The 27787-nt window shown below is 51.8% G+C and overlaps 2 protein-coding genes across 2 annotated transcripts in view; both read left to right on the forward strand.

Moving 5' to 3' along the window:
* The window catches only part of GRIN2D (glutamate ionotropic receptor NMDA type subunit 2D), a 36213-nt gene extending 16631 nt beyond the window's left edge, over window positions 1-19582 (forward strand). The window contains exons 8-14 of the mRNA XM_024979225.2: window positions 250-403; window positions 2802-2927; window positions 3129-3358; window positions 4612-4772; window positions 17351-17538; window positions 17741-17973; window positions 18146-19582. Of these exons, the coding sequence (XP_024834993.1) occupies window positions 250-403; window positions 2802-2927; window positions 3129-3358; window positions 4612-4772; window positions 17351-17538; window positions 17741-17973; window positions 18146-19474 (2421 nt within the window). The 3' untranslated portion in view covers window positions 19475-19582. The remainder of the gene's footprint in view (window positions 1-249; window positions 404-2801; window positions 2928-3128; window positions 3359-4611; window positions 4773-17350; window positions 17539-17740; window positions 17974-18145) is intronic.
* Window positions 19583-21686: 2104 nt separating this feature from the next.
* On the forward strand, window positions 21687-27752 carry GRWD1 (glutamate rich WD repeat containing 1). Its single transcript, NM_001076239.1, has 7 exons — window positions 21687-21877; window positions 22080-22197; window positions 22348-22510; window positions 24630-24843; window positions 24933-25075; window positions 25243-25440; window positions 26754-27752. Exons 1-7 carry the CDS (start codon window positions 21691-21693, stop codon window positions 27069-27071), a joined length of 1341 nt encoding a protein of 446 aa, NP_001069707.1. The 5' UTR covers window positions 21687-21690; the 3' UTR covers window positions 27072-27752.
* The last annotated feature ends 35 nt before the right edge of the window (window positions 27753-27787 follow it).

Genomic DNA, 27787 nt, shown 5'->3' on the forward strand with positions numbered 1-27787 from the left:
ACTAGGAAAAGGGGGCGGGGCCAGGAGGATGGAGGTCCCAAACCTCCCGGTGAAGGAGGATGAAGACCACTTCTTCCCACTCTTGTTCTCTCACCTCCGCCTTTCCTGCCCGACTCTGCCTGGGTCCCCCTCACCCACCCCACCACCCTCCTAGCCCTCTCTCTCACCCTGTCGCTAGTCTCCTCCTGGAACCTGTCTTTGTCCAGAGCCACCCGGCTTCCCTCACTCCTTCCCTGTCCTCACCCTCAGGTGTTCTACCAGCGAGCAGACATGGCCATTGGCTCCCTCACCATCAACGAGGAGCGGTCCGAAATCGTGGATTTCTCTGTGCCCTTCGTAGAGACTGGCATCAGCGTCATGGTGGCGCGGAGCAATGGCACTGTGTCCCCCTCGGCCTTCCTTGGTGAGCAGGGGCCCTGGAACGACAAGGAGTCAGGAGTGGGGCAGAGCCGCTGTGTGTCTAACTCCCGTCTTGTTATTGCTTGTACCAGCAGGGTGACTCAGGTGAACTGAGGGCCTCAGTTCTCTGATCTGTAAAATAGGAGAATCTCCCCCACCAGAAGCAATTTTCCCATACATCTAAGAAAGTCTGAGCTTCAGGAGTCTTCTACACAATCCCTTCAAGGCCCTGTACCCTGTCTTGGCTTCATAATCATGTGTACTTTTTTCTTAAAGAGAACCATGCAAATTGTGTAAGCAGCAGGCCCCGCAAAACCCATTTTCCCCTGTATATAAGACAAGGAAAAGAGATGAGCACGGCCCTTGTCAAACAGTGTTTACTGAGCACCTACTATGTGCCAGGCTCTGGGCTGCACACAAAACTCTGCCCTCTAAGAGCTATGCGCCAGTCTTACAGGGGAGACCGAAAACAATCTCTTAAAGGGAAACATTGACCACATAATTTCAGATGGTGGTAAATACTACGAGAAATTAAGCCAGGGGAAGAGATGGCGAGAAATAGGGTTGATGCTGCCCTGGGTGGAGAGGCAGGCCCGTCTGAGTGGGTGACCGGGTCCTGCATAGATCTGGCTGGAAAAGTGTCACAGGCAGAGGGAACAGGCAAAGGCCCCAAGGTGGGAATGTTTGTGGGGTTATTTGTGAACTATCAGGAAGCCTGTGTGAATTGGGGAGGGGGCAGTGAGTGATCACGGGAGGGGTGGGAGGTGACTGAGATGGAACTGGATGGTGGATTGTGCAGATGGTCCCTGCGATAGGAAGGCAGTTTTTGGTTTGTTTTGTTTTGTTTGCAATGGCAAGGTTTTTAACTGCAGGCAGTGGTGTGAGGATATATGATCAGATTTAGACTTTTAAAATATCCCACTGGCGGCTCTGCGGAGGCAGGAGGCCCGTGAAGAGGCTACTGCAGAGGTCAGTGCAGAGAGAGGCTGGGGCATGGGATAGGAAGGTGACCGAGAGGGTGAGACAAGTAAACAGGCTTAGGATGCGATTAGAAAGCCGACACCCGATGGGCTGGTGGCTTTGAGGTAGACTGAGGAGCGAGCTCATTTACTGAGCTTGGACAAAAGAGAGGCCAAAGGCAGCGGTTCACATCCATTCGTTCCCTCTCTGAAGTCTGAGCAAAGCTCCTGGGAGGGGGAAGGGCTGAGAGGAGAAGGGACAGCCCTTCCCTGGTGTTTTGTTTTCCGTCTGTTTTCCCAGTGGTGTCTCTTGTGGCCTCCTCTTTGCACCGAGGTCTCAGCAGGGCACCCTGAGAGGCACCACGTGGGGCCCCTGCCTTCAGCAAGGGAGTGACAAGGTCATGTTCATGCCCCACCACGTGGCCTGGTGGAGGTGACAGGCAGATCCCCAGATACTGCGGTGGCAGTCCAGGCTGGTGACCCTGCTGTGATGGGGGCAGTCCTGGCTGCTGGCACTTGGCCCAGGGAGGTCAAATACCCGGGACTGATCTCAAGGAAACGGTGATTTGGGTTTGTTGTCAGTGAGCTCCAGGAGGCAGTGTGAGGAGTTTGGCTGATGGACAGGTCAGGGTGGGGCCTCTGGCAGGGAAGCTATTGAGAAAGAGGCAGAGAAGATGTGGCTTATTTGGGGAACTGTGGGTTCTGGGTGGTTAAAGAAATGGGTTCTTGAGACAATGATCAGTCCAGAGAGGAGAGTGGAAGCAAGGCTGAGGGGCAGGGACTTTGTTCTGGGGGCACAGGGGAGCCACAGAGGACTGTGAGTTGAGGACAACTCATCTCTGGGTGTAGAGAGAGCCTCTAAGGGCCATAGTGGAAGGAAGGGCTGGAGGGGAGAGCACAGGGAGATGGTCCAGGGGACAGGGTGTGGCCTGAGCCTTGTTGGCAGAGAGAATGGAGAAGAAAGGTCCAGGTGGGGAGTAGAGGTAGAGGGAGGACAGGAGAAGGGAGGTGGGGACTGATGGGATGCTGGGGAGGAAGAGCGAGGAGGGAGAGAGGGTGGCAAATAGGGGAGGAGGGTCTGGGGAGTGACTGGATAAATGGTGAAACTCCCAGGATGGGGACATGGGAGTTGGTGCTGGGCTCAGCGTGGGACATGAATGGCCTGGGGCAATTGCCGGGGGTGGGTGGAGAATCAGGTCTGGGGTTCAGGAAAGGTATTTAGGAGACAGTTTGTATTTGGTGGTTGAAATCACAGAAATGGTTGAGATGATTGTCTTTGGAAGAGACTGTTCTCCCCCCAAACCCCCACCCCTGCTCTCTCAGGGGTCTGGTGGGCAGTGAGTCTATCTCTGAGAAGGGGGCAAAGTAGGATGAGGTCACATGTCTGGGGGCACCCAAGCCTTGTCTTGGATGAATCATGACCACACACCCCCTTGCCCTCAGAGCCATACAGCCCTGCCGTGTGGGTGATGATGTTCGTCATGTGCCTCACTGTGGTCGCGGTCACCGTTTTCATCTTCGAGTACCTCAGTCCCGTCGGCTACAACCGCAGCCTGGCCACGGGCAAACGTGAGTGCCTTCTTCCATCACCCTACCTCAGTGTGCCTGGACCACAGATAGAACTACATTTCCCAACAGCCCCTGGGAAAGAGCTGTGGTCTCCTGAGGCAGCAGGGGCCTCAGGGGCCACTGGGAATTGTAGTCCTCTCTGCTCTCCCTCACTGAGCAGAAGGGATGTGGGGTCCATGTCCTCCTCCTGGCCCCCTGCAGGCCCTGGTGGCTCAACCTTCACCATTGGGAAATCCATCTGGCTGCTCTGGGCCCTGGTGTTCAACAACTCGGTGCCCGTGGAGAACCCCCGGGGGACCACCAGCAAAATCATGGTGTTGGTGTGGGCCTTCTTCGCTGTCATCTTTCTCGCCAGCTACACAGCCAACCTGGCCGCCTTCATGATCCAGGAGGAGTATGTGGACACCGTGTCTGGGCTCAGTGACCGAAAGGTGTGTGTGTTTGGGGAGGGAGGGAATGGGCTGGGGTTGGAGGTGGCAGATGGGGTTTTTTTCCCAGAAAGAGTTCTAGAGTACTAGAATGGAATATTCTGGAGGGAAAACATGTTTCACAATGTATTTAAACATTCTAAGGAGAAAAGAGTATCCCCAAATATTCTAGGGGCCATAGTGCCACAAGGAATATTCTAGATCAGTGCTTCCCTCAAACTGTGATGAAGGGCTAATTCTTGACATTTCTAATCCAGTAGAGACTGACTCTTGTATAAAATAAAATAGAAAGGAATGACTGGAAAAGTAAAATAAAATTTAAAACCAAGACATGCAAAATTCCAAACCACATTTTATTTCTTAGGAACAAAATTATTCTCTGAGATAACTTGAAACGCTCACTCTCTCAGTTTCTGTACTTACCTCACCACGGATCACAGTTTGTTCAGGGGACAGGTGGTCCGCACAGCGCACTCTGAGACTAACGTGGTTAACTGGGCGTCATGACCCACTCCATAAATTATGACAAACTTTTTTTTTTAAAGGAATGGAATAGACTAGAAAATATGTTTGACTGTATTTTCTGTAATCAGGGTGAGTATGGTTGTAGGCAGCTTCTGTTTTAGTCATATATACACCCGACATCAAGCCAGCACACCAGTGTGTTGTTAAAACAGTGCACCATTGGGACTTCCCTGGCAGGCCAGGGGTTGAGACTCTGCACTTCCACTTCCGGGCATGTGGGTTTGATCCCCCGTCAGGGAACTAAGATCCCATGTACCATGTGGTAAGGCAAAAAAAAAAAAATATATAGTGAACTATTTCTGAACAGATTGGTAACTCTTAGCAACTGCCCCTAGCCTGCGCCATGCCAGCCCCTACCCCGGGACCTCCCATGATCCAGCAAGTTAAGGGTTAATGCCTGACCCAGCAGGGGCCTTTTCTAATTAGGGGGTCTTTTCTAATTAGACTATGATCAGGCCATACTGGGGATTAAATATTTCAACATAACTCCTGATTGTGTATGCGCACGTGTATGTATACCTACTTGCGGGCACGTGTACTGATAACTGTGAACGTATGTGATGGGTGAAGAGTAGTGCTTCCTGCTGGGGGTCACAGTGAGCCAGTGTGAGAACCACTTCTGGACTGGGGCATCTACCAGTGGCCCCCAGAATGGAGAGGCTGGTTGAGGACATCCTTGACCCAGATGGCCCCTGGTGGGGGCGCTCTAATATCTCCCCATTCTGCCCCAGTTCCAGCGGCCCCAGGAGCAGTACCCGCCCCTGAAGTTTGGGACGGTGCCCAACGGGTCCACGGAGAAGAACATCCGCAGCAACTACCCTGACATGCACAGTTACATGGTGCGCTACAACCAGCCCCGCGTAGAGGAAGCGCTCACTCAGCTCAAGGCAGGGTCAGCGCAGACTGGGGGCCGGGAGGTGCGGGGAGGGGTGTGGCTGCTGGGGGTCCTGAGGAGGCTCGGAGCTGGCAAGGGGTCAGGGTCATTTGTCAGCCTCAGCGGTCAGCCGAGGGTGGGTCAGCTTGGAGGTCAGAGGTCATTGAGGGTAGGAATGAACCCCTTAGGATATTTTTAAGGATCCAGTGATTATGGATTTGGGGGCCAGGCTGCCAGAGTTCAGATCCTGGCTTTGTCCGTTCTTGGCTGTGTGACCTTGGGCAAGTTACTCAACCTCTCTGAGCCTCAGTTTCCTCCTTGTAAAATGGGAATAACCCATCTCATAAGTTTTTTTTTAATAAGAATTGTTATAGTAGTTATTATTAGTTAATCCATGCAAAACACTTAGAACAGTGCAGGACACACTGTTGTTATTATTCTTACTATCATCATCATCGTTAGATCTGAACTCACTGGAATCAATACTTGGATTTTTCCTTTTAACATCAGTTTCCCAAATCATAGGGAAAAGTTAAGTTCTGGCTCCAAAGAGCGGTCCAAGGTTACAACAAAGCTGAGCATAATGACTCTCTCTCCCTGTTGCTCATTGATATAGTCATTCAGCATGAATTTATTTCCTTAGTCCCCACTCCATCCAGGCAGTGAACAAACATGTTGATCACAGTTCCTGCCCCCAGGGAGCTTACAGTCTAGAGGCAGGAAATGAACAAGAAACATGCAAGCAGAAAAATCAGCGTGATCATTGCAGAAAGTGATGGGGGAGGTGACTGGGCTCACCTCTGGAGAGCCCAGAAGGAGGTGAGGGACCCCTTCTTAGCCAGGTGGACTTATGAAGGCAGAACCTTGCAGGCAAAGGGAACAGGTTGTGCAGTAGGTCTGAGCCAGGAGTGGTCTTGGCTTCTCAGAGGACAAGCAGGGGAACTTCCCTGGTGGTCCAGTGGTTAAGACTCCATTTTTCCACTGTAAGGGGCATGGGTTCGATCCCTGTCAGGGGAACTAAGATCTGGCATGCTGGGCGGAAAGGCAAAAAATTTTTAACAAAGAAAAAGTAACAGCAAGAAGGCAAGCATGGCTGAAGGGTGGAGAGTTCAGTTTAAAGGGTAGACGAGAGTAGGACATAGGGTGTGATCCCTGAGGCTGAGGTTAGGGCTGGGCCTTATTTGAAGGCCAGTGAGAAGCCATGGGAAAGGGGGACTTTAAGGGAGCCATGTAATTAGATTTCTGTTTGTAAATGTTCCCCTTGGCTGCCAAGTGGAGAATGAAGCTGGATGGGGATTAGAGGGACCAGTTAGGCAGAAGCTAAACTGCTCTCCAGGCTTCCTTGGTGGCTCAGACGGTAAAGAATTTGCCTGCGATGCAGGAGACTTGGGTTCAATTCCACAGGGGACGATCCCTTGGAGAAGGGAATGGCTACCAACTCCAGTATTCTTGCCTAGAGAATTCCATGGACAGAGAAGCCTGGCAGGATAGAGTCCATGGGGCTGCAAAGAGTTGGACACGACTGAGCGACTAACACACACACACACTATACTGCCCTCCAGACACCTTCCCTCAGGCCCATGCTCTGCTGATCCCTGAAGGGGCCATTTAGAGTAACTGGATCTTTTTTACCCGGCTGTCATTTTTTTTTTTTTTTTAATATTTATTTATTTGGCTGCACTGGGTCTTAGATGCGGCATATGGGATCTTGTTTCCTACCAGGGATTGAACCCAGGTCCCACCTAGTCCCTACCTCTGTGTCTAGATTCTAATTGAGCCACTGGACGACCAAAGAAGTCCCTCTCTCTGTGTTTGGATTCTAATTGTCACGTGGTTCCCCAAGCTGCCACTTCCCTATTTCCTGAAGGTTCTTAAAGACACCCAGGAACCTGTGGGCTACAAAGCCTCACACTCCTTTCCAGAACACGCTTCCTCCTGCCTTCCCTTTAGCTGTGATGCCTGATGGACCCCTCAGCCCCTTCCCCAGGGCTTCCTGCCTGGAGGACACCCCCTTTCTCTGTGTGTGGCACCTTTTGACTTCACATTCCCAAGTTTCATGAACAAACATTCCCCTTCCCATATCTCTTTCCTGCTTCTGTTTAAAGGTTTTATTTGCTTAACTCTTGCACATTGTTAAAAATAATAATGTAAAAGGTGAAGATCTTGGGAATTCCATGGCGGTCCATGGTTAGGACTCAGTGTTCTTACTGCCCAGAAACAGGGTTCGATCCCTGCTGAAGGAACTAAAATCCCACAAGGCTCACAGTCAAAAATGAACAAAAAGTGAAGCTCTCTCCTTTCCCCCTCCTTATTCATATTTCAAGGCATTTCCTCGAGCCTTTTTTTTCTAGAGCAGAGCTGGGGAGACACACACACACACACACTTATATATATTTTAAGAATTTTTTTGATGTGGACCGTTTTTATATAGTCTTTATTGAATTTATTACAATATCGCTTCTGTTTTAAGTTTTGCTTTTTTGGCCATGAGGCATATGGGACCATGGCTCCCGGACCAGGGAATGAACCGGCACCCTGTGCAGCAGGGCAAAGTCTTAACCACTGGACTGCCAGGGAAGTCCCTAATTTTCTTTTTTTTTTTAATTGCGGATGAATGATTTTTTTTCATTAATGAAACATTTTTAAATTTAATTGAAGTAAACATTTTTAAATTTACAGTGTTTCAGATGTATAGCAAAGTGATTCAGTTATATATATATAAATTAAATATATATTCTTTTCAGATTCTTTTCCATTATAGGCTATTACAAGATACTGAATATAGTTCCCTGTGTTGTACCGTAGCTCCACATATGTTCTGTAATTGTCTCCAGGAGTCACACTAAAAGAAACAGGTGACATTAATTCGAATGGTACATTGTATTTAACCCAGTAGTTCCAACAGATTATCATTTCAGTATGTAATATCGAAATTAATGATGAGGAATTCCCTGACGGTCCAGTGGTTAGGACTTTGTGCTTGCACTGCCAAGGTCCCAGCTTCGATCCCTGGTTGGGTAACTAAAATCTCACAAGCTGCAAGGTGCGGCCAAAAAAACCCTTGAGATGTTTTACTTTTTTGGCAGGGGGCAGGGTGGGTGCTTCAGATTTTATAATCACAGCCCATCTCTTATCTCAATTCAGAGTCAGTCACATCTGGCTAGTGGCAGTCACAGTGGCGTTCTTGAGCTCTGTCTTTTTACCTCTTCTGTGGTTTCCTTCCTTTCCTCTCTGTTTTCTTTTTTCTTCTCTTCCTCCTCCTCGTCTTTCCTGGTACTTCCCTTAATTTTTTTTTTTTTTGGCTGTGCCACAAGGTATGTAGGATCTTAGTTCCCTGACCAGGGGTCAAACCTGTGGGCCCCCTGCCTTGGAACCACGGAGTCAACCCCTGAACCACCAGGGAAGTCCCTTTCCCGGTACTTCTTCCACTTCTTAATTCCTTCCTTTACTTGCCATGACCCCAGATGTCATCTAGTTTCTTGTCCCTTAGCATCTAGGTGCCTTTAGACCCCGGGCTTCCCAGGTGGCGCCAGTGGTAAAGAACTGTCTGCCAGCACAGGAGACACAAGAGGCATGGGTTCGATCCCTGGGTCCAGAAGATCCCCTGGAGGAGGGCATGGCAACCCACTCCAGTATTCTTGCCTGGAGAATCCCATGGACAGAGGAGCATGGCGGGCTACAATCCATGGGTGGCAAAGAGTAGGACACGACTGAAGCAACTTAGCACGTATGCAGGTGCATTTTACATACCACACATCTCAATTCAAGTGCTCAAAACAGCCACAGGGGCTTGTAGCTGCCGAATTGGTCGGCCTGGGTGTACATCATCTAAATGCGGAAAGTTTCTTAGTGAAGGTTATGAACATGACACATACAAGTGCTCTGGCCACCTCCCCACCCCCCTGGGACTTCTTCACTGCCTTACTCACCCCCCCGAGTATCCTCCCCAGCAAGCCAGCTGACTCATTTCTCCCCCCTTCCCTCTTCCACTTCTTCCTCCTCGGCTCCTCCCTCCGGGAAGGCCCCTGGGAATTCCAGATCCTCTACCTCGCTTCTGCAAAGTAGGGCGGCTTTCCCAGGCTCTGCTCACTGATCCCTACTTTCCCGAGCACAAGGTGCCCTTCTGCGAGAGGCAGAATTGCCTTCCTCTTCTCTTGTACTTCTGCAGGGATCCCTCACATTTCCAGTCAATTTCATCCTTACGTTTAGAGAGCAAGAATTGGGTAGCGGGAAGCCCTGCGTCCTCAATCTGCTTGGTTTCTGAGTTTTGGAGAGCAGTGAAAGTGTGACCAGCAAGGGAGAACAGCCCCATCTCAAGAAAAGGAATCCAAATCTATCCCGCCCCTAAGTTCAGAGGACGAGGGTTACCTGTACTTTTCTTTTCATCTAAATGTCAGCCACAGTCTCAGCCCTTAATAAGTAAGAATAGCTTGAGGCTTCATCCTGGGTCTTTTTATATTGCATCTTTTTTAAAATTGAGATGTAACACGCACAGATCTTTTATTATTATTATTACTGAAGTATAGTTGATTTCCAATGTTATGTTAGTTTCAGGTATACAGCAAAATAATATGGTTTATGTATGTATAAACATATATATATATTCCAGATTCTTTACTATGGTCTATTATAAAATACTGACTACAGTTCTCTGTGCTATACAGTAGACCATTGTTATTGATCTATTTTATATATAGTATATCTGCTAATCCCAAACTCCCAATTCCTCCCTCCCCCTTTCCCCTTTGGTAATCATAAGTTTGTTTTCTATGTCTGTGAGTCTGGTTCTATTTTAATAAGTTTCTGTGTAATATTCTTTAGATTCCACATATACGTGATATCACATAATATTTGCCTCTCTCTGAGTTACTTCATTGAGAATGATAATCTCTAGGTTCCATCCATATTGCTGCAAATGGCATTATTTCATTCTCCTTTATGACCAGGTAGTATTCCATTGTGTGCTTGCCTGATGGCTCAGTGGTAAAGAATCTGCCTGCCAATGTAGGAGACAGAGGTTCAATGTCTGGCTTGGGACGATCCCCTGAAGAAGGAAATAGCAACCTACTCCAGTATTCCTGCCTGGGAAATCCCATGGACAGAGGAGTCTGGTGGGCTGCAGTCCATGGCAAAGAGTCAGACACAACTTAGCGAACAAATAACAAGATCCCATTGTATTTACATATATGTGTATACATATAATATATAGACATACCATGTTTTCTTTATCCATTCATCTGTCTCATCTGTCAACAGGCATTCAGGTGGTTTCCGTGTCTTGGCTCTTGTGAATGGTGCCGCTGTGAACACTGGGATGTATGTGTCTTTTCGAATTAGAATTTTTGTCTTTCCCAGATATATGCTCAAGAGTGGGATTGCTGGATCACATAGTAACTCTATTTTTAGATTTCGCTAAAATTTCACAACTGAAAATCAATTTCACATGTAAAGTTGTGAAAATCGATTTCATGACTGAAAATCGCTGTCGTGTCCTACTCTTTGCGATCCTATGGACTATACAGTCCATGGAATTCTCCAGGCCACAATACTGGAGTGGGTAGCCTTTCCCTTCTTCAGGGATCTTCCCAACCCAGGGATCAAAAACAGGTCCTCTCGCATTGCAGGCGGATCCTTTACCAGCTGAGCCACCAGGGAAGCCTGAAAATACTGGAGTGGGAAGCCTGTTCCTCCTCCAGCAGATCTTCCTGACCCAGGAATCGAACCGGGGTCTCCTGCATTGCTGGAGGATTCTTTACCAACTGAGCTCTATACTTTTTCTGCATACTGGCTGCACGCATTTACATCCTGCCATACACAAATACACAAATCTTAAGTGTGAAGGTCATTGATCATCTATACATTCATGTTTCCACACTCAGGTTAAGGTATGAAACATTTCTAGTCCCCCTCTGACCTAGTCTTCATAGATTATCAGTGTAAATTAGTTTTGCTTCATTCTGAATATCACATAAATAGAATCAAACAGTGTGTATAATGGTTTTTGTGTCTAGCTTGCTTCGTCCAATGCTACTACCAAGTGTGTTCATTGCACTCCATTCTGTTGAGTATACCAACACAGGAGTATATCAGAACCCTTCCGTTCTCCTGATTCATGAACATTTGTGTGTTTCCAGCGTTGGCCGTTGTGACGATCCTACTATGAACATTCCTGTACAGGTGTTTGGAGGACATACACGTTCATGTCTTTCAGTAAATTCCCATGAGTGGACCTGCTGGATCATATAGTGGTGTCTTCTTAGCTTCAAAAGATGTTGCCAGACATTTTCCAAAGTGGTTGTACCAATTTACACTCTCATCAGCAGTGTAGGAAAGTTCCATTTCTTCCACATCTTTGCCAAGGCTTGGCATCATTCCTGTGTCTTTTTAATGTACTATAGTGTTTATTCTACATCAAGTTCTAACTCATTTAAGTCCGTTATTGGTTTGCTGCTGCTGCTGCTAAGTCACGTCAGTTGTGTCCGACTCTGTGCGACCCCATAGATGGCAGCCCACCAGGCTCCCCCATCCCTGGGATTCTCCAGGCAAGAACACTGGAGTGGGTTGCCATTTCCTTCTCCAATGCATGAAAGTAAAAAGTGAAAGGGAATTCTCTCAGTCATGTCCGACTCTTAGCGACCCCACGGATTGCAGCCTACCAGGCTCCTCCGTCCATGGCATTTTCCAGGCAAGAGTACTGGAGTGGGGTGCCATTGCCTTCTCCAATTGGTTTGCTAGGACTGCCGTAACAAAAATTTATCATCTCACAGTGGTGGAGGCTAGAAATCCTGCTTGGCTGTAAAGGAAGGACCCATCCCAGGCCCGTCTCCCTGGCCTCGTGGATGGCCTCATAGATGGCCCTCTTCTGCCTGAGTCTTTTATTCATTTTCTTTTTTTCAGGGGGGGGCTGTGTTGCATCTTAGTTGTGTCATGTGAGATCTTTCGCTGTGGCTCGTGGAGTCTTTAGTTGTAGCTCGAGGACTCAGTAGTTTCAGCGTGTAGGCTTAGTTGCTCCAAGGCATGTGGGATCTTAGTCCTCTGACCAGGAATCGAACCCGTGTCCCTTGCATTGCTACGCAGATTCTTCACCAGTGGATCATGAGGAAAGTCCCTTTCTGTGTCTTTTCACGTCATCTTCCCTTTGTGCATATCCCTGTATTCAAATTCCTCCTTCATAGAAGAACACCATTCAGGGCCCACTTTCGTGACCTCATTTTAACTTAATTAAAATGTAGAGACTGTAGAGACCTTTTCTCCAACTAAGATCACATTCAGAGGCACTGGGATAGGACTTCAATGTTATGAATTTCGGGGGAAGACAGTTCAACCCATAACTTTTCATTTGTTGTTCAGTCGCTCGGTCGGGTCTGACTCTTTGCAACCCCATGGACTGCACCCACCAGGCTTCCCTGTCCTTCAGTATCTCTCGGAGTTTGCTCAGACTCATGTCCACTGAGTCGATGATGCCAGCCAACCATCTCATCCTCTGCCACCTACTTCTCCTCTTGCTCTCCATCTTTCCCAGCATGAAGGTCTTTGCCAGTGAGTCGGCTCTTCGCATCAAGTGGCCAAAGCATTAGAGCTTCAGTTTCAACATTAGTCCTTCCAATGAATATTCAGGACTGGTTTCCTTTAGGATGGACTGGTTTGATCTCCTTGCAGTCCAAGGGACTCTCAAGAGTCTTTTCCAGCACCACAGTTCAAAAGCATCAGTTCTTCAGTGCTCAGCTATAATTCTTTATAGGTGAATATTATTGTTCTCATTCTATAGATGAGAATATATGGTAAGACCCTACAATTCTGCTGAGGGGAAGAGTTGGGATTTGAACCCTGGAATCTGATTCTCAGCCCAACTTCTCAACCACTGCACTATATAACCTCACTCACCCAGTGAGAAACCCAGACTCTTCCTCCTCTGCCCCTTACCCAGAAGCTTGGTGGATCCACAAGGATCCCCCTGTGTTTCTCTCTGTCACTTCTTGCTCGGATTTCCTGCCTCTGCTGAATTCTTTTTCTCCTCAGTGTTCCTTTAAACATTTTTTTCTAATTTTTCATTCAATTTCTATCAGAGTTATACATCCATATAGCTTGGAGAGTCAAATACAGACTTTTAAAAGTATTGATTTGTTTGGCTGCACCGTGTCTTAGCTCTTCATGACATGGGGTCTTCGATCTTTGTGGTGGCATGCAACGCTCAGTTGCGGCCTGTGGGCTCAGCAGTTGTGGCTCCCAGGCTTATTAGTTGCCCGGCAGCACGTGGGATCTTGCCAGGTCAGGGATCGATTCTGTGTCTCCTGAGTGAGCAACCCATCCTTATACACTGCACCACCAGGGAAGTCCCTGTAGTATCCGACTTCATAATGGTTCAAAGTTGCAGTATCTTGTCTTGCTTTTCTGATGACATTAATGATAGTTGCTGAGTTTTGGTTTTTTAACATTTTCTCTCTGTATGATGATTCCTCCAAATTCCCCCTCCTATTTGTTTATTTGGCCGTGTGGCATGGCTTATGAGAGTTTAGTTCCCTGACTCGGGATTGAACCTGGGCCCTCTGAAGTGGACGCGTGGAGTCCTAACCATTGGACTGCCAGGGGAGTCCCTCTTTCTGTCTTTAATTTTGTTAGAGGCTTTATCTGGTGTCTAGTAACCTCTGGTAGTCAGTTCATATTTGGGAGTAGGCATCCAAAACTCTGGAAGCAGTGCACCTGTGAGCACATGAGCAGGGTTTTAACTATAGACTTCACTGTGGGCTGGGCTGTCTGGACCATTTGTATTGGGGGATCCCCAAGGTCAGTATTTTTTGGTCTTTCTTCCTGTCTCTCTCTCTCTCTCTCTCTCTCTCTCTCTATATATATATATATATGAATGCATGTGTGCGTGCTAAGTCGCTTCACTCCTGTCCAACTCTTGGCGACCCCAATGGACTGTGGCCCACTAGGCTGTTCTGTCCATAGCATTCTCCAGGCAAGAACACGGGAGTGCATTGCCATTTCCCTCTCCAGGGAATCTTCCCGACCCAGGAGTCGAACCCGTGTCTTTTATGTCTCCTGCATTGGCAGGTGGGTTCTTTACCACTGGTGCCACCTGGGAAGCCCCTATATATATATGAATATGTACATGTATATGTGTACATACTATATATATGCTTTTAATATAGAGAGGACCAAGAAAGAAACCAAATAATGAGTTACAATGCTTCTGACAAGATACCCCTAATGATATAAAAGTTAAAAGGCACTTGTCCATTCATTCATTCATTCATCCAGTAAATGTTTATTAAGGTCTTCTTTTGGGAAACCAGTGGCTCAGCGGTAAAGAATCCGCATGCATTGCAAAAGATGCGGATTCGATCCCTGGTGGGAAGATCCTGTGGAGAAGGAAATGGCTACCTATTTCAGTATTCTTGCTGGGAAAATCCCCTGGACAGAGGAGCCTGACGGGCTATAGCCTGTGGGGTGAGCACACGTAAAGATATAAGATAGAACAGTCTTTTCGCACCAGGCACCGGGCTAGGCACTCAGGGTATAGCAGTGAGCAAATCGAAGTCTCTGCTCTCCTGGAGCTTCCATTCTAGTCTGGACGCCAGACGGACACGTGTGTAGAGCAGCGCTTTCCTAGAGCCCTTTCTGTGATGATGGAAACGTGCTAAACCTGGGCAGTCCAATATGGTAGCCAACAGCTCTTGATCACTGGAGGTGTAGTTGATGTGACTTCAGAATTGTAAAGTTTAATTAAAATTGGGGTTCAAAAAAATAATAAAATAAAATTGGGGTTCAAATAGCCACCGCTGTGGACAACACTAGAAAATTCCATCCTTACAGAGAGGTTCAAGGGCATTGGCAGCCTCGCGTGGCTTTGCCTGGCTCACACACCAAATGTGTGCTTGCCCTACTGCTGAGGGCAAGCAACCTCACTGGGAGAGAAAGGAACTGCATTTCTTAAAAAGAAATAAAGAAACACAGCTTCTCCTCCCAATCAGTTCTGGAAGCCTAGCCCATGAGAAAGGTTCAATTTCTCACTCACATTAGAAGGGCCAAAAAGGAAACATCAAGTCTCCATTCCCTAAAGGAAGCATTATTTTTCATTTTTTTTCCAGATCAATTAAACCATGTATGCACACACCTCTTTATACATTGCTCACTAAAAGTACACACTGTTCTCTTGCTTTGGCCGTGGAGGAAAGCCTGTTTGCATTTTTTCCCTATTAACTAAATCTTACCTCTTAGCTCCAGGGACTGGCACCCAGAATGCTGGTCCTGAACCAGTCTGAATTCATTCATTTGGCTCCTCTTTTTTTTTCAAATTTAAAAAAATATTTATTTATTTTTGTCTTTAAGGCATATGGGATCGTAGTTCCCCAGCCAGGGACCGAACCCATATCCCCTGCATTGGACGGAGGACTCTTAACCAGTACACCACCAGTTGTTGTTCAGTCGCTCAGTCATGTCCCACTCTGCGACCTCATGAACTACAACACACCAGGTTTCCCTGTCCTTCACCATCTCCCAGAGTTTACTCAGACTCATGTCCATAAAGCCGGTGATGCCATCCAACCATCTCATCCTCTGCCGCCCTCTTCTCCTTTTGCCTTCAATCTTTCCCAGCATCCGTGTCTTTTGCAATGAGTTGGCTCTTTGCATCAGGTGGCCAAAGTATTGGAGCTTCAACTTCAGCATCAGTCCTTCCAATGAATATTCAGGGTTGATTTCTTTTAAAATTGACTGGTTTGATCTCCTTGCAGTCCAAGGGACTCTCAAGAGTCTTCTCCAGCACCACAATTTGGAAGTACCAGTTTTTCAGTGTTCAGCCTTCTTTATGGTCCAGCTCTCACATTCGTGCATGACTACTGGAAAAACTATAGCTTTGATTATACGGACCTTTCAAGCCCCTGTGCCACAAGGCTGTGATCCATGAAGGGGAAATTTGAACTAGCTAACATTAAATACAATTTGGGACTTCCCCGGTGGTCCAGTGGTTAAGACTCCATGCTTCCATTGCAGCGGGGGCAGGTGTGATCCCGGGTTGGGGAACTAAGATCCCGCACGCTGCAGCAACCAAAACTAAATAAATAAATACCATTTAAAGTTCCACCCCTCTGTTGTACTGGTCACATTTCAAGTGCTCCGGAGCCACAGGGGGCTGGTGGCAGCCATGTTGGACAGTGCAGATGGGACATTTCCAGCATCCCAGAATGTTCTTTTGGACAGTGTTGGACTAGACAAAACAGGTTCCTCTTTCTGAGAACTAATCTGGTGTCTACAGTTAAGATGACCAAAATTTCACCCCAGGAAATAACTATGGAACTCTGTTCTATCTAGGATACCGGGACTAGATTTTTTTTTTCTCCTTAAGACACCCTGGACATCTTCATAGGTCAGATTGAGAGCAGTTATCTTATGTTGCAGGATAGTTACATGGTGTGTAATCCACAGAAGTTTGCATTCCTTTATCATTCTTTCATTTATCCCACAAATATAACCGCCACCTTGTTTGTGTCAGGAACTGCTGGGTCACAGCCTGGAATGTGATGGGTCTTGGACTCTATCCTAGAGGCTCTTGTGGTCTGGTAGGAGAGGCTGAGATTAATCAGATCATCACAGAAGTAAGGTGGGCAGGAAGTGACGTGTGCCAAGTGCCACAACGTATTCATCTCTGAGAACTACTAACTCAGAATCTGTGCTTGTCTTCCCACCAAATTGTAGAAATCAGGGCCTACAGGGAGAACCCAAGCAAATTAAGACACGTGTCTGGGCCTGCGTTTCCTGGTCTGAATAACGGAGATGATGGTTTCTACCTCACAGGAATGCTGACAGAATTGAGTTATTATAGTAGCTAGAAGAATGCGTGGCACAACAGAAGTCATCACTAACATTATTGTTATTTGTATGATTCTCCTTCCTGAGCTTCAGCCCTCCTCTTTAAAATGGAGGAGTAGGGAACTTCCCTGCTGGTCCAGTGACTAGGACTCCAGGCTCCCAATGCAGGGGGCCCGGGTCAGGGAACTAGATCCAACTCGTTCCCTACTAGTGCAGGACGAGGATTGAGGGCAGGAGGAGAACAAGGTGACAGAGAATGAGATGGTTGGATGGCATCATCGATTCAATGGACATGAGTTTGAGCACACTCTGGGAGATGGTGAAGGACAGGGAAGCCTGGCGTGCTGCAGTCCATGAGGTTGCAAAGGGTCAGATACGACTGAGTGACAGCAACAAAGACCCAGCGCAGTCAAATAAATAAATTTTAAATAAATACAATTTTAAAATAAAGAAATAAAACAGAGGAGTACGCAGGACCTTCTTTTGGAAGGTTCCAGTAGAGACTGAACAAGTAGTTATTTCATTAACACTCACAGCTAACATTTCTCCAGCACTTGCTTTGCTCCCAGGGCTATCTGTGCGACAACCTTGGAAGGGAGAGTGTTGCTGCTGTCCCCATTGGACAGATGTTTAAACTGAGGCACAAAAAGGTGCAGTGGCTTGCTGAGGAGATCACCACCAGTTAGGATCTGGAGCAGTTGGAGGTTAGGAGTTAGCGGGGCTCTGGGTTGGCCATCTGGGCATCTGGGTGGGACTGACTCTGCCTTTCATGCCCCTGCCCGCAGGAAGCTGGACGCCTTCATCTATGACGCGGCTGTGCTCAACTACATGGCCCGCAAAGATGAGGGCTGCAAGCTCGTCACCATCGGCTCGGGCAAGGTCTTTGCCACCACGGGCTATGGCATCGCCTTGCACAAGGGTTCCCGCTGGAAGCGGCCCATTGACCTGGCACTGCTGCAGTTCCTGGGGGATGGTGCGGCTGCACGCAGAGATGCCTGGGGGGTGGGGTGGGGGGCGGGGGCAGGGGAGGGAAAGTGGAGGAGGGGAGGCAAAGACCCCTGGGTCATGGGGAAAGGTGGTGGGGGGAAGGGTCTGAGGACCTAGACTTTCATATCAGAGAAGAGGATCCTCAGAGGGTGCCCATGGAAGGTGACAGCCCACCCGCCTGTCCCCAGATGAGATCGAGATGCTGGAACGGCTGTGGCTCTCGGGAATCTGCCACAATGACAAGATCGAGGTGATGAGCAGCAAGTTGGACATTGACAACATGGCGGGCGTCTTCTACATGCTCCTGGTGGCCATGGGCCTCTCCCTGCTGGTCTTCGCTTGGGAGCACCTGGTGTATTGGCGCCTGCGGCATTGCCTGGGGCCCACCCACCGCATGGATTTCCTGCTGGCCTTCTCCAGGGTACGGAGGAGAGAGGGGGGCGGAGGGGGAGAGAAAGGAAGAAACTGGCAGGGATGGCGAGAAGTGGAAGGCAGCTAGGGAGGTCGGGTGCGGGAGAGGAGGGAGGGTCGGAGGGAAGGCAGGTGGTCCCCAGCATCCCGCGCTGACACTGCTCCTCCCGCGGTCCCTACAGGGAATGTACAGTTGCTGCAGCGCAGAGGCTGCGCCGCCGCCCGCCAAACCCCCGCCGCCGCCGCAGCCGCTGCCCAGCCCCGTATACCCGGCGGCGAGGCCCCCGCCTGGCCCAGCGCCCTTCGTGCCGCGCGAGCGCGCAGCCGTGGATCGCTGGCGCCGCCCCAAAGGTGCGGGGCCGCCCGGCGGCGCGGGCTTAGCAGACGGCTTCCACCGCTACTACGGCCCCATCGAGCCGCAGGGCCTGGGCGTGGGCGAGGCGCGCGCGGCGCCCAGGGGCGCGACTGGGCGCCCGCTGTCTCCACCGACCACGCAGCCGCCACAGAAGCCGCCGCCCTCCTACTTCGCCATCGTGCGCGACAAAGAGCCGGCCGAGCCCCCCGCCGGCGCCTTCCCCGGCTTCCCGTCGCCACCCGCGCCCCCTGCCGCCGCGGCCACCGCCGTCGGGCCGCCGCTTTGCCGCCTGGCCTTCGAGGACGAGAGCCCTCCGGCGCCCACGCGCTGGCCGCGCTCGGACCCCGAGAGCCAGCCTCTGCTGGGTCCCGGCGCTGGGGGCGCGGGCGGCGCGGGGGCCGCGGGCGCTGGAGCCCAGGCCGCGCCTCCCCCGTGCCGCGCCGCGCCGCCCCCCTGCCCTTACCTTGACCTCGAGCCGTCGCCGTCGGACTCGGAGGACTCGGAGAGCCTGGGCGGCGCGTCGCTGGGCGGCCTAGAGCCCTGGTGGTTCGCCGACTTCCCCTACCCATATGCCGAGCGCCTCGGGCCGCCGCCGGGCCGCTACTGGTCGGTCGACAAGCTCGGGGGCTGGCGCGCAGGCAGCTGGGACTATCTGCCCCCGCGCAGCGGCCCCGCCGCCTGGCACTGTCGCCACTGCGCCAGCCTGGAGCTGCTGCCGCCGCCGCGCCATCTCAGCTGCTCGCACGACGGCCTGGACGGCGGCTGGTGGGCGCCGCCGCCCCCGCCCTGGGCCGCGGGGCCCCCGCACCGGCGCCGGGCCCGCTGCGGGTGCCCGCGGCCGCACCCTCACCGGCCGCGGGCCTCACACCGCGCGCCCGCTGCCGCGCCGCACCACCACCGGCACCGGCGCGCCGCCGGGGGCTGGGACCTCCCGCCGCCCGCGCCCACCTCGCGATCGCTCGAGGACCTCAGCTCGTGTCCCCGCGCCGCCCCCGCGCGCAGGCTAACCGGGCCCTCCCGCCACGCGCGCCGGTGCCCGCACGCCGCTCACTGGGGGCCGCAGCTGCCCGCCGCGCCCCACCGGAGACACCGGGGCGGGGACCTGGGTACCCGCCGGGGCTCGGCACACTTCTCCAGCCTCGAGTCCGAGGTATGACGCGGCCTGGGAGGCCCCGCCGCCCCCTTGGTCAGCGCAGGCCACAGCCCGAGGGGGCACGCGGGGTGGACAGGACCCGCGAGGGTTGGAAATGAAGAAAATAGAACTGGCCGGACCCCGCCTGGAGCAGCGTCCTGCGCCCCTCGCTATGGGGGGCACTTCAAACCGGAGGGGATTTGGTCCCTCAAATCTCACCCAGCCTGGGAGCAAGGGGGCAGGGGTCTCAGAGCCCACTGGACTTTTTTTTTTAACCCGACAAGGGCTTTTTAACGTCACCAGATGGGGCGGGAGGTGGCGGGGTCACGCCACGCCCGCGTCCCACCCCCACGCCCGGGGCCGTGGCCCCCACATCACTGTGCAGCTCCCCGGCCCCCCAGGCACGCCTCCGGGGAAGCCCGTTTTTAACCTTTCATCCATTGGGACTCGAAACTGTGAGACGCGTTAGCCAAACTGTGACCCCAGACCTTGGCCCCGCCACACAGAAACCCCTGACCCCAGACTGTGACTTCCGACCCCTGAAAATGGTCATCCGACCCCAGACTGTGACCCCTGACCCCAAACTGTGACCCGAGCCCCAGACTGTGCCCCGACCAGACTGTGACCCTCGACGTCAAACCGTGACACCCCCTTCTCCTTTTCCGCCCTCAGTAGCTTTCCCCTCTTTTGTCCTAGGACACGCCCCCCAACGAAGCCCCGCCTCCACTGTCCCAGCATTGATCCCAACCTCCATCAAGCCAAAACTTCCCACGACCAGCCCCAGGTGCCACCGGCCATATCCTCTCCAAATCCAACCCTTTCAGTAAAGACGCAGCAGACCCCCCCCCCCCCCAACCTGCCCCCAAACCTCCACCTCCCAGATCTCCAGCCGGGTCTGGAGCTGGGTCGTGGAAGGGAGGAGTCTGGGAGTCCACACTCACTACCAACCTCTTTTCCCTCTCTCCTGTACCACATTGCAGTGTTTGGAATAAACCATGTTTTTATGCCTCCTCAAGCCCAATGTGAGTACCGTGTCTTTCTCTTAGCCCCCTTCAAACTTCTGTGGAGGAAACAGAAAGCGAGAAAAGTCCTACAGAGGAAGAGGGGGCAGAAAGAGAATTTCAGCAAGAACAGAGATTCTGGAGGGAGGTGGCTAATAAAGACCCAGAAAAAAGTGCTGAGAAAAGACCCTAAGAAGAGAAGGGCAGAGAGAATTCCCTGACGGTCAGTGGTTAGGACTTTGCCTTTCCACTGCAAGGGTTTGAACCCTGGTTGGGGAACTAAGATCCTACAAACTACCCAGCTAGGCCAAAAAAGCTGGGGTGGGCTGAGAAGGGGTGGGGGCAGAAGGAGAAGAGGGGTCAGAGAACTCAAGAAAGATCTGGATCATAACATTTTAGGATCAGTCTAGGGTACCATTCCTATGGCAACAAGCAATGAGGCTTGCTAGGTTCTTAATATCATGTTCATGCAAGGGAGGTGAGTGTCTATTATATCCTAGCCCATTCACATATCTTGAATTCTGTTAATTTCACCAATGAGAATCTATTTCTAACATTTCATTATGCCAATTAGCCAAATCTCTGGTGTTGATGGGCAATAAAAAGAGCGGAAGCTGCCTCTAGAGAGTGGACTTTCTGATTAAGTGTTTGCTGACCAGGGCTTCACCGTGAACGCCTGGTTAGGCAACTGACTACCCCTAGAGGGTAGATCCAACGAACTAATTTATACATAATCATCCTGCCTACACTTAAGCATTTTGAAGTAAATTAAAGCCATCATAACAAGGAGGGGGAAAGAAATCGGCTTTATAGATCCTCAGGGAGCAGAAACCTAGTCTCCTTGCCAGTAAAAGCTCTTATGTGCATACACGAATAATTAATTAAGTAAGAAAGCATTGGGAGTCAAAGGTGGAAGATGGAATCTGGGTCTGGAGTGCCTGTATAGTTGATGGGGCAAACAGGCCTCCTGCAGAACTACAACTCCCAGGAGGCCTTGCCGCCGCTCTGCGGAAAAGCGCCCCAAAGTCACGGGAAGGGAACAGTTGCCTCGGATCTACAGGCCTCGGTAGCCAAGCCAGGATGCTGTTTTCTTAGTTCTTCGCCCTCTCCCCGTCGCCCTAATTGGTAAACCAGGAGGTTTCCAAGGTAACCGCGCAGTGGGGCGGATCCTCCTAGGAAGGGAAAACGCAACCCAGAAGTGACGCTATTACCTTGCGCCAGCGGCGAGAGGCTCCGAAGATGGCGGCGCTCAAGGGTCGTCGGCGCACGTGTGAACCTGGGGAGTCTATGGAGACCGAATCCCAAGAAACAGGGTCCAAGGGCCAGGCTCAGGTCTATCTACCTGGCCGGGGACCGCCGCTGCGCGAAGGAGAGGAGCTGGTCATGGACGAGGAGGCCTACGTGCTGTACCACCGAGCACAGACTGGTAGGGCTGGGCACCCGGCATCTTGGGTCCTCACGAAGGAAGAGACTGGAATCTTGGGTCCGGAGGGGAGCTGATCCTGAATCTTTAACTTAAGAGGCTGTTTGAAAGAGAAATTAGGATTTAAGAGGATTGACATCACACTCAAGAGGGCCGAGAACCCGCTGTCCAATCCTAATTTTCCCATCCCTCCTTCCATTCCCAGGCGCCCCCTGTCTCAGCTTCGACATAGTCCGGGATCACCTGGGAGACAACCGGACTGAGCTTCCTCTTACTCTTTACCTGTGTGCTGGGACGCAGGCCGAGAGCTCCCAAAGCAACAGGTAAGAACTGAGGCTTTACAGCGCTAGGGGTGTCTGAGCCTCCAGCTTCCTCTTCCTCAGGACCTAGAAGTCGGGGTTTCCAGCCTCCTCCCTCCCTCCTTCCTAAGGGTCCCGCCATCCGGTGCCAAATTCCTCCCACACCTTCCCCAGATTGATGATGCTTCGGATGCACAATCTGCATGGGACAAAGCCCCCACCACCCGAGGGCAGCGACGACGAGGAGGAGGAGGATGACGAAGAGGATGAAGAAGAGCGGAAGCCTCAGCTGGAGCTGGCTATGGTGCCCCACTATGGAGGCATCAACAGAGTTCGGGTAAATACAGCCCCAGGAGCCTGCCCTGTGTACTCTGGAGTACACCACCCCCCACGTCCATGCCCTTCAGCTTTAAGAAGAGCACTTGGCCCATAGTTTTTTTAATTACTTATGTGTTAATTGTGATTGTTGTCACTATGTTCTAGATGCCATGGGGATGTTTTTTAAAAAGGTTCCTTCCTATTCTGTAGAATGGTGAGAGTTACCAAACTTACTTGGTGGGGCTGATGTGAAGATAAATGGAATAGCCAGTACCCTTATTTCAATAACTGAAATATGGTGATTTTGGGGGTCTAGAAACAGCACTTGGCAGTAACATGAGATCTATGTGTTTTCTGTTATTGCTCAGGGAGTGTCCTGGGCTGTGGGGTCACTTTTGTGATTCGGAGTTATAGCTCCTTCTAATCAGGTCGATGTGAGAATTGAACTAGATGCTCTATGCAATAGTGCTTGGAGCAGTGCTTAGCCCATAGTTTTTGAGAAGTGTTTCCGTTGAGGTATTACTATGTTTCATATACTGCTTTAGACCTGGGGAGTTAACAGGGAGCAAAAGGTCTCTGGCTCCATGAAACTTACATGCCAGGGGGACAGGGGATAAGAAACTAAGCATATGTGTAATGTCCAAAGGTTCTAAGTGTTGTAGAGAAAAATAAAGCAAGGTAAGGGAGTTAGGGTCTTCTGGAACGGGCTTGCTATTTTATTTATTTAGTTAGTTTTTTAGCTGTAATGGGTCTTTGTTGCTGCACTCTGGCTTTCTCTAGTTGCAGCAAGCAGAGACTACTCTTCGTTTCAATGCTCGGGCTTCTCATTGGCAGTGGTGTCTCCTGTTGTGGAGCACAGGCTCTGTGGTGCAAGGGCTTCAGTAGTTACATCGAGTGGGGTCAGCAGCTGACGCTGTCAGGCTCTACAGCACTGGCTCAGGAGCTGTGGAGCACGGGCTTAGTTGCCCTGAGGCATGTGGGATCTTCCCAGACCAGGGATCGGAACAGTGTCCCTTGCACTGCAAAGGCAGATTCCAGAAGCCCCTGGGGTTGCTAGTTTAAACAGTGTGGTCAAGGGAGCATTCACTGATAAGGTGCCCTTTGAACAGAGAGCCACAGGAAGTGAGGGAGTGAAGCAAGGATATCTGTGAGAAGAGGTTTCCCAGCAAGGGACTAAGGAGTGCAAAGGCCCTGGGGCAAACTGATTGAGGAGTTTTGAGGGAAGTTGGGGAGAACAGTGCTGAATGGATGAGGGGGAGAGTGACAGGGTTTGGTGGGTGGGCACGGAGGAGACAGATTGTTAAGGGCTTTGTGGGCCATTGTAAGGACTTGGCTTTTATGTGGGGAGAAACTGGGAGTCACTGGAGGGTTTAGAGCAAAGAGTGGATGGGATCTGACTTGTGTTTTAAAGGGATCCCTCTGTGTGCTGTATTGAGAATAGACTGCAGGGAGGCCAGGGCAGAAGGACAGGGTCCTGTGAGGGGCCAGGACAGGAATGCAGGGAAGGGTGACTTCAGTAGTAGCCTGAGTGATGACAGCAGAGCTACCGAGAAAGGGTTGGAAGTGGTGGCATTTTGGGTGGAAGCGAGGCATAGTGTGAGGAAGGAGAGGCAAGTAGTGAGCCCAAGGTGGCGACCTCCAGGGAGGGGTAGGTGGCAGTGGGCAATTAGGAACTTGGCTTTGGCCTTGGGGTGTCTATAAACAGTCAGTTTGATGTGAGCCTGGAGTTGAGAGAGGTCAGGGCTAGGGGCTACTGGAAACCTTGAGGCTGAACAGGATCTCCTAGTGAGCAAAGGTACACAGGCAGAGAGATCCAGAGACTGGGGCCTGGGACCTGCCTAGACTTAAACAGTTCCAGAGACCAGGAGTCTGAACAGATTTCCGGGGGCTCAATTCTTGGGAGTTCAGGAGTTCTGTCATCCCTCCGCCATCATCTGTACCACAGTGGGGGGAGTTGTCCTGGAGACCAAGTTGGTCTTCAAGTTGTAAGCCTATTCTCGCAAAGGTTTCTGGGAGTTGAAGTCCCAGGCCTGGGTGGGAGGCAGCTCTGGTTCTCAGGGATGAAAGGGCTGTCGTTGTCACGCTGTGCCTCCTGTCCTGCTCACCTCCCCTCCCCTCCCCTCCTCCCTACCCTGCAGGTGTCGTGGCTGGGTGAGGAGCCGGTGGCTGGGGTGTGGTCAGAGAAGGGCCAGGTGGAAGTGTTTGCGCTGCGGCGACTCCTGCAAGTGGTGGATGACCCCCAAGCCCTGGCCACCTTCCTCCGGGATGAGCAGACCCGTATGAAGCCCATCTTCGCCTTCTCTGGCCACATGGGCGAGGGCTTTGCCCTCGACTGGTCCCCTCGCGTGCCCGGTGAGTCCTGGGGGTGGGTGGGAATGGGATCTGGTGAGCCACAGCTGGCTGAGTGTGACGAGGTCAAGAGTCCCGACTGCCTTTCCCAGGGCGCCTGCTGACCGGTGACTGTCAGAAGAACATCCACCTCTGGACACCAACGGACGGGGGCTCCTGGCACGTGGACCAGCGGCCATTCGTGGGCCACACACGCTCCGTGGAGGACCTGCAGTGGTCCCCAACCGAGGACACAGTAAGGAAGGGCTGGGGGTCTGGACTCCAGGGTCTTGGGGGGAAGGAGGGGACCGGGGGCAGGTCCAAGTGATGGCGTGGGGCGGGAGGGGCCGACCCACCACTGGTCCCCGGTCTCCAGGGTAGAGCGGGGGTCCACTGGGGTCCCTCCGACTCTGCCCCGTCCAGGTGTTTGCCTCCTGCTCAGCTGACGCCTCCATCCGCATCTGGGACATCCGGGCAGCCCCCAGCAAGGCCTGCATGCTCACCACCGCCACTGCCCACGACGGGGACGTCAACGTCATCAACTGGAGCCACCGGGAGCCCTTCCTGCTCAGCGGCGGGGACGATGGAGCCCTCAAGGTCTGGGACCTGCGGCAGTTCAAGGTACCGTCCCAGCCGGACCCCTGGGGCGGGAAGAGCTCCCAGCGGCCACTAGGATTTGTGGGTTTTCCCTTCTGAGATGGCTTATACGCCAGAGCTGGCAAGGCCCTGCCATCAGAACTGGGATCCCATCAGAACTGGGATACTGATGAGGAAACAGGGTCAGGAAGGCTTGGGGCTGCTGTGGGGTTGTTCCCTCTACCATCTGGAGAGCTGACTGGAGGAACAGGGCTGGGCCGAGCAGAGACTACAACTCCCATCTGCCTGAGGGGAGCCGTGCACCGGCCATGCTGCCTAGGCTCAAGGGCTCAGGGATTGTAGGTGGATTTCATAGGATCAGCTGAGAACAGAGCTCAGCTTAGTCATGCTGGGAGCAGGCGTGGAGGCCCAGAGGGATGGAAAGAGATAGGATGTAATCGCCAGCTTTGTGGTGACTCTGCGGAGCTGAGAGGAGCTCCGGGCCTTCCCCTGGACAAAGCCATGACTCCATACACCTCGGGCCTTCCCAGGATCGTCTTTTTACTCCCCCTCCAGTGTAATGAGTTCTACAGAATCAGCCCTGGGGAAGCTTCTTGACGTGGATTCCAGCCCCCTTCCCCCTCCCAGGCAGGTGCATGGACAGGTGGATCGCAGGGCCACGTTGAAACGTTGGAACCACCCCTCCAAGTTAGAGACATGCCGATCCCCCCCAGCAGCTGTGCTTTTAGTAAAAGTGCTTTTCTTTGCATCTGCTTTCTCTCGAGCCTGGGAGTCGTGCCTGTGCCCCCATTAAGGATTTCTAGAATCACTGGGGAGAGCACTTAGAAAACCCAGCCTTCTGGGCAGGGGAGGTGGGGGAACATTTTAATTTTTTTTAATTTACTTTTAAAAATTTGTTTCAAAGACCCAATTTTATTTATTTATTTTGGCTGCATGTCATGTGGGATCTTAGTTCTCCAGCCAAACAGGGTTTGAACTGGCTCCCCTTGTATTGGAAGCGCAGAGTCTTAACCACCAGGGAGTCCCCCACACCTTCCTTTTACAGGGAAGGAGGCGGAAGCAGGCCCAGGTAGGAGCAGGGGTTGGGGAGTTGTGACCTGGAGCTGGGAGGGGCTTCTTTGCAGGTGAAGCCACAACTCCCAGACCCTGGGGCACTACCCCTTTATTATCAGCTGTACTCTGCCCTCCATCCCTTTCAGAGACCCTGGGTCTTTGGAGGCTGGAGGGGTGAAGGTCTGGCTGAACCCTAAGGCTGGAGAGGGGTAGGGGGCTCTGCCTGGGTCACCCCTGGAGTCAGGCTGAGGGACTCAGACACCCTGACTCCCATCTTCCCATAGTCTGGCTCCCCAGTGGCCACCTTCAAGCAGCACGTGGCCCCCGTGACCTCCGTCGAGTGGCACCCCCAGGACAGTGGGGTCTTTGCAGCCTCGGGTGCAGACAACCAGATTACACAGTGGGACCTGGCCGTGGAGCGGGACCCCGAGGCCGGTGACGCAGAGACGGACCCGGGGCTGGCAGACCTCCCCCAGCAGCTGCTGTTCGTGCACCAGGGCGAAACAGACCTGAAGGAGCTGCACTGGCACCCGCAGTGCCCCGGGGTGCTGGTCAGCACCGCCCTGTCGGGCTTCACTGTCTTCCGCACCATCAGCGTCTGAGCTTGGTCTGGCCGAGTCTGTCTGGTCCTCCACTTACTTGGAACTGAAGTTGAAGTTCATCGTTTCCCTGGAAGGGACTCATTCAGATCTGCTGGCCAGCGCCTCTCCAAAAGGACTTGGTTTGGCCTTTGGCCACCATGATGGATTCTGTTTGACTTACTGTTCTTTGCAAGGACTTGGTTTGGTCCAGTGCCCCTCTTGCTAAGAGAGGCGGTTTGACTCATGGCTCTAAAAATAAGACTCGGTTTGCTCCCCTTGATTCCTCCAGCCGAAGCACTTGGGTTGACCCATGGCCCTGTAAAACCACTGCAGTTGCCTCCAGTGAACCCTCCGACCCAAAGACTTGGGTCAACCCAGTGAGCCCCACCTGTCAGAAGAGTCCATGAGCCCATTTCCCAGATGGGCCTGGTGTGGCCTGTGTTGCTGTGGGTATTTTGTCAGCTGCAGGCCCTAGGCTTGACTCTTTGATCTCTCTGCCACTGGTCTCCCTCAGGGAACTCAAGTGCCTTAGAGTGGCTGGACCAAATTTGAGGTGTGGGTTCCTCCAGCAGAATTTGGTGTGGCCCTTGTCTTTCTGCCAGCTGGGTTTGACTGGGTGGAGCCTTCTCCCCTCCCAGAGACAGGCATTGTGCAGGGGGGAATTCAGGAGCTCTTGAGGGGCAATAAAGAACCAGAATAGAGCCCGAATTGTGGAGGCTGGTCCTTCTGGCAGCAGT

This window comes from Bos taurus, chromosome 18, assembly GCF_002263795.3.
Source record: "Bos taurus isolate L1 Dominette 01449 registration number 42190680 breed Hereford chromosome 18, ARS-UCD2.0, whole genome shotgun sequence".
NCBI lineage: Eukaryota > Metazoa > Chordata > Mammalia > Artiodactyla > Bovidae > Bos > Bos taurus.